This window comes from Sorex araneus, chromosome 9 (genome assembly GCF_027595985.1).
Source record: "Sorex araneus isolate mSorAra2 chromosome 9, mSorAra2.pri, whole genome shotgun sequence".
Lineage (NCBI taxonomy): Eukaryota > Metazoa > Chordata > Mammalia > Eulipotyphla > Soricidae > Sorex > Sorex araneus.
In genome coordinates this window covers 19,197,695-19,210,176 of record NC_073310.1, presented here as the reverse complement: position 1 = coordinate 19,210,176, position 12,482 = coordinate 19,197,695, and the positions used below count along the sequence as shown (strand labels likewise).

The following is a 12,482-nucleotide window of genomic DNA, read 5'->3' as shown; positions in this document are numbered from 1 at the left end:
AAAATACTTCCACAAATAAGAGGTATTTTAGAGCTGAGTGTTAAACAAGGTTAGCAGGAATAGAAAGAGAGGGCAGCCGTGTGAAAGAAATAGGTGTGAACAGGCCCAGGAGACCCTGGGACAGGGAAAGAGAGAAAAATGTTTGGAGGATGGGATGGAGGGTTTCAGCTGGCAGAAGGCAGGGAAGGCAGAATGAGACAGGATGCGGTCTGTTTTAGCAGTGAGTGTGATGGGTGGGAGGAGGAAAGGACAAGAAGCACGAACTAAAGGTCAGGGAAGAAATATCAATGGTTCTCATAAGAGAATTTGAGGGGAGCCAGAGGGGCTGGCTCACAATGGAGAGAAAGGTGCACCAGTCATGTGATTCATAATGGCAGAGCAAAGGGGGCAGAAATGACTCCAAAATTATTGCCCAAAGAACCAAAATTCATTTCTCACTTATTTAACTCCTTATAAAGCAAGTACAAAAGAAAATGGGCATTTCCAGGCACGTAAGCAGGATGACTTCCACGAAAAAACCAGAAGTTTAATGTCTTTGTTCCTCCCCAGCCCTGTAAGAATCCATTAAGCTAAATTTTAATTTTAGTCACGGCTTTATAAAACTCTATTCTTATCTTCTTTTGGACAGGACACAGATGAAAAACATGAGCGATGTACCAGAGAGATGGCTCAAAAGTTTGGAGCACATACTTTGCAAGCAGACATCCTGAGTTTGGGGGCCAGAGCAATAGCGCAGCAGGTGTGGTTGATCGGGGTTCAATCCCAGGAGTTCAAGCTCTCCAGGAGTGCAGACCCATGAGTGAGCCCTGAGCACCACTGGCCCCCAAAACAAAACAAAACAGAACAAACCGTGGGTTCAATTCCCAAGCAACACCAGAGGCAGCTCCTGAACACGACACTGGGAATAGCCTCAGGACTGCAAGGCATGGCTCAGGGGAAAAATCTGCCTGGGCAAGAAAAAAGGTGAGCTGGAGAGATTGTATAGGAGGTGTATTGCTTGTTTGACATGTTGTTAACAATGGTTCAAAACTCCATATCAAATCTCCCTGAGCACTGCCAGTGAACACTCCTAACCACAGAGCCAGGAACTGCCGCTGGGTATCCTCCCTCCACCAAAAACAAAGAGGAAAAAAAATTAAGAAACAGTATCAGGGGCCAGAGAGATGGTGCAGTAAGGCGCTTGCCTGCTAAGCAAGCAACCAGGGTTCAATTTCCAACATTGCTTACCTGAGCCCCGCCAGGAGTAATCCCTGAGCACAGAGCCAGAAAAGGAATGAGCCCTGAGCAACCCAGGTATGGGCCAAAACCAAACACAAAAATATCAGTTTGGAGAACAAACTTTGTTTTTGTTTATGTTTTGGTGCCCACTGCACTCGGAGCGATAGCACAGCTAATAGGGCATTTGCCTTGCATGTGGCCAACCCGGGTTGATTCCTCCACCCTCTTACAGCCCGGCAAGCTACCGAAAGCATCCCACCCACACAGCAGAGCCTGGCAAGCTACCTGTGGTGTATTCAATATGCCAAAAACAGTAACAACAAGTCTCACAATGGAGACATTACTGGTGCTCAAGATTTGCTCAAGCAAATCGATGAACAATGGGCCAACAGTGCGACAGTGGTATAGTGTTTTGATGCCCACCCTGTGGGGCTCAGGGCTTACTCCTCGAAGGACTCAGTGAACCAAACCAGAGATCGAATCCAGGCTGGCTGAGTGAAAGTCAGTGACCTGCCTGCTGTACTATCTCTCCAGTCCCATGAAAACCACTTTTTCTTCAGAGACTCCTGAGAAAAAAGTTCCCCCAATTCTGTATATCCAAGTAAGTACATTCAATACCAAAGACAGTGAGGAGAGAAAGGAATAAATGAGAATGAAAGACACTAATCTTAGAAAATAAACCAGGGGCATGACATGGTCCCTCTGCTCCTTAAAGACTATGATCCGGGAGGTCTACTAACCCATTTTGGCACCCAGTGGCTTCTTATAGAAATGCATCTAGACTGTGAACTGAGCTAAAATATCAGAAATCCAAAAATCCAAAATATCAAAGTTCATATAATCTTCATTCTCAGCAATGGAAAACAAATTATCAAATGATGCCTTTTCAGCAGGCTTGATTCCTAGGGGAGAATTCCAAATAACAATAGTGAGTTCTCTGTTGAAATACTGAATGTATTCAAAGTATAGAGAGAATAAAGTGAAGATCATTAGCCATTCAGGTGGGGGGGTGGTGGGAGGGAGGTATATTGGGGTTCTTGGTTGTGGAAAATGTGCACTAGTGAAGGGATGGGGGTTTGATCATTATACGACTGAGACTTAAACCTGAAAGCTTTGTAACTTTTGTCACGGTGATTCAATAAAATAAAAATTTAAAAAAAAAAAAAGAAAAAAGAAAACAAACCAGGGAGCAAAGATTAGCCCCTTTCAAGCAAGAGAAGAAAAGGAAGCCCTGAGGTGGACATTGAGCTACAGTAAAAAGCAAAGTCCATTTCCAATGAGTCCCCGAAGGTCCTTGCAAGAATCCCAGGCAAAGCAGGGTTGGTTACCCCATGTTAAGGGTGCGCACTGGAAGTGAGGAGAAAATATGACATTCAGCATAGTAACACGGAGGGGCAGGGCTGAGGTTCAAGACTAGACGCTCCCAGTCTAAAACCACCAACTTCCCTTTTTCCTTTTGCTTACCCACAGGAAACGTGTGCATCCAGCGTCTTCGGTTGGACGTGAGCTTCATCGGCATGCGTGAGGGGGCAAAAGGGTTAATCAGCGCCCGCTGCGGCGTGTATCCCCCAGGTCGAACGTGCAGCATGGATTCCGCGCTGCCTACGTGGAACCTCCCTGGCGCGCTGGAGTCTCGCTGTGGTGGCTCCACCATGTTCTCCAGGACGTCTGCCAGTTGTCGCAGGTTTGAAGCAAGAGAGAGAGAGAGCACAGAGCCACAATAAAATAAGAACTAGTCTGGGCCACTAACCAAGGCCCAAAGAACCTTGGGCATCTGATAGGAAGCTAAAGAAAATGAGTAAAATCACCAAGTCATAAGGGAATGAAATACTGGGTTTACACGAGTATACTTGAAAGATTGGGAGGTTCTAGATCCTAAATTACTGGGTTCAGACCCAACTCAAATGGAGAGGAAGCACACATCCACTAAAGGACCTGGACTTTGACCTGGGCACAAGTGAACAATGGGACCTGACTGCCTTCCCGTAAGGAAGGGGTGGACATCTTCTGTTTGTGGGAGGAATGATAAAGACAGATATTTTAATACAAGAATGGCAGACACTGGGGCTGGAGAGAGCACAGCGGGTAGGGCATTTGCCTTGCACGCGGCTGACCCGGGTTCAAATCCCAGCATCCCATATGGTCCCCTGAGCACGGCCAGGGGTAATTCCTGAGTGCAGAGCCAGGAGTAACCCCTGTGCATCGCCAGGTGTGACCCAAAAAAGCAAAAAAAAAAAAAAAAAAGAATGGCAGACACTGACAGAGAAAGTCAATGTTCACAAAACTCAGGTGATTTTCTTTTTTTGGGTACACAATACTAACATAAGACACTTTCAGTCCCTTGACACTAGGACCAAATAACTTAATTCAAGCCAAAAGAACACATGCTCCAACTGAAAAATCGAACCATAAATAACTCTACCCATGATCTCCATTTTCTTCCCCCTGCCCTTGGCACTTTTGGAAACCGATACTGATTATTTTGTCATCCTGGGTGGAAGGAGGCCAAGGGTCCCGAATCAGAAACCTTTCCCATTGCCTCAGTGATCATCTGGTACATGAGTAAGTAAGACAGTTGCTGGGTTTTAAAAACAAAAAAACCCCAAAACGTGAAGAAACCAGACGGGGGTTAAGGATCTTGCCTCGTGGGGCTGGAGAGACTGTATAGCACACATATGGTCCCCCAAGCATAGGCAGGAGCAAACCCAAAGAATAATTGGGTACGGCCCCAAAACAACAATAACAAATAATAATAAAAGCACTATTATCTCCTCAGAGATCTGATTTTTAGGATAACAAAAGGCTTTTTAAAAAATGGACAATTAGTTTAATTGAGCTTCTGTTACAGATTCTTTTATGAATATTTTCAGCAAAATCGGAGGACAACTGCCAAGCAAACTTAAAAATTTTCTAGCGTGGAAAAGCTAACCTAGAAAATTTTCAAACGCATTAAAATTTTTTTGAATACTAAATCTAATTCATGTAGGTGGCATTAGTTATATTCTATAATAACATAATTAAATTTCTGCTCCTGGCCAGAGAGACAATCCAGGGTTAAGACACTTTCTTTGCATGCTGTGGATCCAGTTCGATTCCCAGCACTTCACCTGATCCCTTTAGCACAGCCAGGTGAGATATCTGAGCACAGAACCAAGAGTAATCCCTGAGTACTACCAAAACTAAACAATAATAGGAGGCTTGAGAAATAGGACAGTGGGTAAGGTGCTTGCCTTTCATACTGCTGACCCAGGTTCTATTACCAGCACCTCATATGGTTCCCTCAAGCCCACCTCGAGTGATACCTGAGTGCAAAGCCTAAAGCAAGCCCTAAGCACTGCCCCAAAACCAAGACAAACAAAACCAAAAACCTGTTCCTTTCTCTTTCATAATTTTTATACTTTCTAGATTTTTAACCAATTAAAATTAATTATTTTAAAGAAACCAGGAATATTTCTAAGCCCTTAGCACAAAGTGTTTGGGGTCTGCTCCGCCATCATGGGGCTTCTGGTTTCTATCCCTTTGAGGTGATAGAAACACAGAAAATACTCCTTGCCCTTCAGGATGCTTCTAGGGTAACAGGAAGTAGCTACATCGGTGGTCAAAATTCAGGAGTAATACACGTCTGTTTATAAAACTAGTACATATGTACATATTAAAAATATAAATGGAAGATTTTATGAATTAAATGTTATATATAAAAAATAAAGAGAATTAGTGGGAGGAAATGGCTATGAAAGAGTAGCGATGTAGCTCAAAGGGTTGGAGTGCATGTCTTAAACGCTCGAGTCCCTGTGTTTAATCCCTAGCACTGAATAAGCCTCCTGAGTACTGCAGGGTGGCCCTGGTAGGTACCAGCACCTCTGAACCAACAGTCACATCACCATCCCCTGAATTGGTTAGGCTGCTGCACTGAACACTGGCAGGAGTGGCCCCAGGGCCCCTAAGCATTACTTGGGAAACAGAAAGGAACAGAGAGAGATATCTTAAAGGGCTAAGCACGTGCTTTGCATGCAGGGGGCCTGGGTTCGATTGCCAGCATCGCAATGTCCCCCAAACATAGCCAGTAAGGACCCCAGAACACAGAATCAGTAGTAGCCCCCAAGTACCATAGGGTGTGGCCCCAAATCAGCAGAATTTAAGAGGCAGCACTAGGGATTCTTGCTGTGGCTGAAAGGTTTTGTATGTTAATTGTGGTAGTTTCAGAAAATGGCCAAGCAACTGCACAGAAATACGGCACACAATCCACAGAACATACACATACGAGTGTGGGTAAAATGGGAGAAATGGAAGTGAACACTGTGTACGACAATTATGCGAGATGCTACCACGGGGGCAAAGAGTCCAAGGCCTGGGGGACTTCCCTGTATATTTTTGAGTAATTGCCCATGAATCTATAATGATCAAACTTTAAAAAACAAAACAAAACAAAACCCCCTCTATTTCAGAGGTCAAGAGGTGGCTCGGGGCTGGAGCAATAGCACAGTGGGTAGGGCATTTTTGCTTTGCACACGGCCGACCCGGATTCAATTCCCAGCATCCCATGTGGTCCCCTGAGCACTGCCAGGAGTAATTTCTGAATGCATGAGCCAGGAATAACCCCTGTGCATTGCCAGGTGTGACCCAAAAAGCAAAAAAAAAAAAAAAAAAAAAAAAAAGAGGTGGCTCAATCATACAGTGAATAGGGCACTTGCATGCACAACACAGCCAACTCAGGTTCGATCCCCAACTCCACTTACAGTTCTACTAAATAGTTCCACCAGGGGTGATTCCTGAATGCAGAGCCAAGAGTAAGCACTGAGCACCACCAAATGTGGCTCAAAAACCAAATAAAGTCAAGAGTAACCGAAAGGACAGTAGAGACAAGGGCCAGGAATATTGCTCCATAGTTGGAAGCCTGCCTCATGAGCTGGGGGAGAAGGCAGCTGGAATAGAGAAGGCATCACTATGTCAATGATGATTGGAGAAATCGTTCAGGATGGGAGATGTGTGCAGAAAGGAGATAAAGGACCAAAGGTGATAACCTCTCAGCATCTATATTGAAAACCATAATGCCCAAAAGTAGAGAGAGAATATGGAGGAAACTGTCTGTCATAGAGGCAGGGGGAGGATTGGAAAGGGGGGCGGTGTATACTGGGAACATTGGTGGTGGAGAACATACACTGGTGGAGAGATGGGTATTCAATCATTGTATGACTGAAACTCAAACATAAAAGCTTTGTAACTGAATCTCACGGTGATTCAATAATATATAAAAATTAAAAAAAAAAAGTTAAGAGTGGTTTGTGGGGCTGGAGCGATAGCACAGCAGGTAGGGCGTTTGCCTTGCACGCCACTGACCCGGGTTCGATTCCCAGCATCCCATATGGTCCCTGGAACACTGCCAGGAGTAATTCCTGAGTGCATGAGCCAGGAGTAACCCCTGTGCATCAACAGGTGTGACGCAAAAAAAAAAGAGTGGCTTGTATGCTCTAACTAGAGGTACTACAGGATGGGCAAGGTCAGAGGCAGGAAGGGCAATACGAGTGCTCCTTAGTGGAAGCCAGGTACACAGGCAACTGCAAGAGAAATCTGAGAGTAGAAGATAGGGCAGAGGCTATTTGCAATAAGGCACAAACAAATATAATAATAAACCAAGTGAAAATCTTTGAACCCAGGCCTAAGGAAGCTTAGCATTAACATATGGAAAAGAGTGTACTGACAGTGATGGAGGAGTGGGTAGAGGTCAAGTAGGATAATACATTCATACCCACATCTAAGGCTATTTGTACTCACTGCCCTGGCACGGAAATAGTTGAGACTTAGGACATTACTCCACACCTGGCCACTCCACCATCCCTGAGCATAGGAGGGGGTTTTCCCACCCTGCCCAGCTCTGCCCACCCATCAGTTCTCTGACCTCGAGTGCTGGTGTAGCCCAAGGAGCTGCTGACTTCATACTGGTGCAGGTGCGGGTGTGGGATCATCAGGATGTTGGCGCTCCTGCCCAGGGAACTGTCGTCAGAAGCCTGGCTCCTCACTTCCTCGGTGGGCAGCACACGGCTGGGCAGGGAAGGGCTGGAGGAGACGTCACAAAAGCTGCTGCTCTTTCGACTGTGATTCTCTCGCTCTCGAACAGACCTGACAGACAGCAGACAAGTGATGCACGGAAGAGCACTGCCCATCTGGAGTAAAGCTCTCAACTGGCACCTGCCCAGAGTACTTAGGAAACTTCTGATAAAATTTCCCAGTGTGGATGCTGGAGAGATGTTAAAGGAGTTAAGGCTCTTGCTCTGGCTATGGTCGACTCTGGTTTGATCCCCGACACATTATAGGGCCCCTCAAGCACTGCCAGGTGTGATCCCTGAGCACAGAGACAGGAATAGGCCCTGAGCACTGTAGGGTGTGGCCCCAACCTCACCCTCCCAATTCCCAGTGTGATCTCTGAACGGGGGGGAAATAACTTTGCTTTGAGCAGCTAAGGGTGCTCTGTAGGGAAAGAAAGAAGAACAAAAAGAATAGAAGCTTCAGGCCAGACAGTAGAGTTTAAACTGTCAGATGTGGCTCCCCCCAAAAAACAAAACAAACCAAAAAACTGTTATGTAGCCATAGCACCAAAAATTAAAGACAGGAAAGTCTTTTGTCTCTAGGAATAAATCTCAAAGAAACACTGGATGCTTAGATCATCCATCAGTTGATCATTTTATCTATTATCATCAGCCCAGTGGAAAGATCCCAGAATACAAGAATTGCTTGTCTTAACGTGAAAAAGCAAAAAAAGCTCTCCTGGTTTGGGGAGCAATCCTTCATAGCAATCGTAATGGCTGAAGAATGATCCTGAACACAAGTTCCATAAAGTAAGGCTTCCATTTGGCTAATCTGAATGTTACAACTTTTTTTTTGGTGGGGGGTGGGGGGACTTGGGGAATACTCAGGGAACCATGTATTCCAGGGGAACAAACCGAAGTCTCCTGCATGAGCTAGCTCTCCAGCCCCAGATGTGAAACATCTTCAAGCTTGCATTCATGAAGAGTCCTATCAGATACCAAATTTTCCTAAACAATGTTTTCACTTTATTTAAAATATCTTTAAATTATTGAATCACCATGAAATATACAGTTACCAAGTTGCTCCTGATTGAGCTTCAGTCATACAATGTTCTAACACATGTCCCTTCCCCTGCGCATATTTCCTGCCACTAATGTCCTCAGTTCCTAAACAATTTTTTTTTAATTGGTATTGGGGCCACGCCTAGTGGTTCTCAGTGTGCTATGCAGTGCTGGGGCTAGAATTCAGAGTCTCTCATAGCAAGGCATGTGCTCTACCACTTGAGAGCACATGCCTTGGACTCCTATATCCCTGGACTCCTAAGAAGCTTAAAATTCACCCCAAAATGAATCTGGCAGAAAACCTGCAGGTGGCGAGGCGCTGAGCCCGAGACGGACCAGGCAGCCTGAACACTTGTGCATCATAGGCATCGTAGTCCACTTGGATGGGAAGGGCATTCTCAGACTCTTTTGGAGTTCCGAGAGCTGAAAAACACAAATGCAATTTGTCATCAAAACATCAGAACACATTTCAAACACATCCCTACAGAGGGCCTTCCCCTACAAGGCACAGGATTATCATCTATGATCTCCCACTACGGCCATTAACCCATTTATTAGATTCGATTGTTGAGATTAAAGGACATAGGTACAAAGCGACATAGAAATCCTATAGCAGTAACTAAAGGCCAAGTGTTGGAAGCGTTTCACTCTTCTGTATGTCCACTTTAAAAATATCATCTACAGGGGCTGGAGCAATAGTACAGTGGGTAGGGCGTATGCCTTGCACATGGCTGACCTAGGTTCCCATATGGTCCCCAAGCACCGCCAGGAGTAATTCTTGAGTGCAAAGTCAGGAGTAACCTCTGTGTATTGTTGGGTGTGACTCAAAAAAAAAAAATCATCTACAGGGCTAGAGGAAATAGCTCCCATAAGTTCTCTATTTGCATATGGGAGCCATAGCTTGTTCCCAACACCAAATATACCTGGAACACTTCTGGAGCTGGAAGTAAACCCCATTCACTGCAGATGTGGCCTAAAAATAAAACCACCTGCCATGTTTCCCAGAGCCCCACCAAGAATGACCCCTGAGCACAGAGCCAGGAATAATCCCAGAGCATAATCAGGGCTGAGGAGATAATTTAACTCAAGAGCTCAGCACATGTTTTGCATGCAGGAAGCCCAGGTTTAATTCCCAGCACCACATGGTTCCCTGAGCACCTCTGGGAACAACCCCAAGCTCTCTGAGCCAGGAGTACCCTCTAAGCAAAGCCAGATGTCGCCCTAAAAATCAAAACAAAAATAGCAAAATCAAAAAAAAAAAAAACTTTCTAGGAGTTAGGGTAGAGTTCACTGAAAGAGCACATTTGCATGTATGAGGTTCTGGATTCAATTACTAGCACAAAAAAAAATTAAATTAAAATCTTTTCTATCAGCTACAATGGACGTATAAAAATATATACAAGATATTTTTATTTCCTCCAGTGCCAGGAATTGAACTCAGAGTCTTATACTTGCAAGGCATGTGCTCTACACTGAGCCACATTCCTGGCCCTGAGGCTTTGTCATACCTATTTTGCAGATAACAGGACAAAAATATAGAGGGTATCTTGCCTTGAACTGTGGGCCAATTGGCCAAGTATTACTGGAAGTAGCTCTGGGCCTCCTGAGCATTGCTCAGGAGATCAAAACATTTGGGAAGAAAATGTGCGTGTACACACACACACACACACACAGTGGTTAAGTTAATCTTTCAAAGGTCATACAAAGATAACTTACATTTCTCCATTTGTCTGTGAACACTTTATGTGAAACACATAACCTTATTGCCAGGCTTAGCTGACTTTTTAAAATATATGAAAAAAAGGATTTTAAAAAATACTCACATGTATCTCGGCCATTTTTTGCTTTCTCAGAGGCAGGCTGTAAAATTAAATAGACAATAAATCACTCCCTCCTGTGCCAGAATAGCCACAAGGCACAGTGACTCCAGGGCAGACAGCGTGACTCCCTATACTTGCTGGGAAATTAGAAGCAAACACTCGCCTCCTACCTACCGCACCGTCAGGCTGCTAGGTCCTTTACCTCCCCACCTCACATCCTGCTCAGTCCTAAATTCTTTCCAATGAGGACATGAATCTTGGTTTATAGGCAAAAAAAAAAAAAAAAAATCAACCCTGGAGAGAATAAGGGACTTGCTTAAAGTTACACAACTAGCAAGTGGCAGAGCCAAAATCCAAGCCAACCTCTTCCAACTCTTGGCCAATCCACTATTGTGTTTTTCCAACCATAGCTACAGTGGGCTCTGCTGAGCCTGGCAAGCTACCCGTGGAGTATTTGATATGGCAAAAACAGTAACAAGTCTCACAATGGAGACGTTACTGGTGCCCGCTCGAGCAAATAGATGAACAACGGAATGACCGTGCTACAGTGCTATAGCTAGGGTGGGCACCTTGCGTGCTTCCTCCTTTATCAGCACAGTGCCCCATCTGTCAGCCTAAACCCACCAGGGCTGATCACCCAGTTGTTGAAACGGACCACAAAGGTAGAGAGAAAATGGAAAGACTTACTTAAAACAACAATTTTACAATTTAGCCATTTCCTTATTATTTCAAACTTTGTGCTATTCTAAATTAAAACTAGAACAAGATATTGTTCTAGTTTTAGCATAGGAAGAAATGATACAGTACTCTGCAACTATAAAATAGAGACTTAGATACTACTGCAAATATGATACTTCAATTTTTAAAAATTGCTGCTTTGGGGGCTAAAGAGATAGTACAGGTTCTACCATATATAGTACCCTGAGTACCACCAGGACTGACCCCTGAGCATAGAGCCAAGAGTAAGCCCTGAGTACACCCATATGTGGTCCCAAAACAAAACAGCAACCAAAAAAAAAAACAAACCCTAAACATACATTTTAATAGAAATAATTTAATAAAAAAAAGAAAAGAAAAAATCTGCATACAGTATTCTCAATTATTTCTTTATGTGGCCAAAAAAAAGGATAATCTGCAAATGGAATAAATATTTACATTACTTTTACATTTTTTACCATTTTTAAAATTTTGTTTAGCTGGAACGACAGTACAATGGGTAGGGTGCTTGCCTTGCACAAGGCCGACCAGGATTTGCTCCCCCTCATTACAATGGTTCCCTAACACTGGAAGGAGTAATTCCTGAGCACAGAGCTAAGCATGACCCCTGAGCATCGCCAGGTGGGGTACAAACACCAAAACCAATAAAAAGTATGTGGTTACTGTGATTTACAAGGTTTTTGACAATTAGAGTTTCAGGCATACAACGCTCCAACTCCAATCCCAACAGTATCCACATCCCTCCAATAATGACCCCAGGTTCCCTCCCACCTCCCAACCTGTCTCCTTAGCAGATACATTTTTAAGTTGAATTACTGTGGTTTGGGTCCCATGCTTACAGTCATGCTGGCTCTAGCAGTTTAGACGTAAATACCTCGCCTCATATTATTCTTGAGATACATAATTGAACTGCTTTTCACAATCACCGATTTCATCATACTTTTTCTAGCATTTGATATAATTCTTGGTTTGTTTTTGTTTTACTTTTTTTTTTTTTTTTTGGTTTATGGAAACATACTCAGTGGTGTTCCAGGGTTAATCCCTGGTGGTGCTCTGGGTTCCATATGGTAGCAGAGATCAAACTGGGGTTAGGTCTGGAGCAATAATACAGTGGGTAGGGCACTTGCTTTGCTGATCTGGGTTCAATCCCCTGAGCACCACCAGGAATAACTCCTGAGTGCAGAGTCAGGAGCAACCCCTGAGCATCGCTGGATATGGCCCCAAAACAAAAATCAAACAGGGTCAGAAGCATGAAAGGCAATTAGCTTAGCCACTGTACTCTCCAGCCCAAATTATCATTGCAGTGTTTTTCTTTCTTTGTTTTTTCTTTCTTGGGTCACACCTGGTGATGCTCAGGGGTTACTCCTGGTTCTACACTCAGGAATTACTCTTGGCAGTGCTTGGGGGACCATCTGGAATGCTGGGGACCAAACCACATCAGCTATTTCCAAGCAAATGCTTTACCCGCTGTACTATCACTCCGGCCCCAATGTGTTTTTAAATATATTTGGTAGGCAGAAAAAGAATCTCCATTTTTCTCTGAATTTGCATTTTTCTACTGCTATGATGTGATCTTTTTTATACACTCTCCCTCTGTTGTAATGTTTGTTCACTTCTTTGTCCCCATTGGTATCTGAATGGT

General features: G+C 44.1%; 1 protein-coding gene across 4 annotated transcripts in view; it reads right to left on the bottom strand.

The window, feature by feature from the left end:
- Positions 1-12,482, bottom strand: part of DEPDC5 (DEP domain containing 5, GATOR1 subcomplex subunit) — a 142,303-nt gene that overhangs the window by 87,127 nt on the left and 42,694 nt on the right. For all 4 annotated transcript variants that reach the window (XM_055146986.1, XM_055146988.1, XM_055146987.1 and 1 more), the window contains exons 19-22: positions 10,127-10,163; positions 8,606-8,726; positions 7,115-7,335; positions 2,683-2,886 (exon numbers count right to left, since the gene is read on the bottom strand). In XM_055146986.1, coding sequence (XP_055002961.1) covers positions 2,683-2,886; positions 7,115-7,335; positions 8,606-8,726; positions 10,127-10,163 — 583 coding nt within the window. The remainder of the gene's footprint in view (positions 1-2,682; positions 2,887-7,114; positions 7,336-8,605; positions 8,727-10,126; positions 10,164-12,482) is intronic.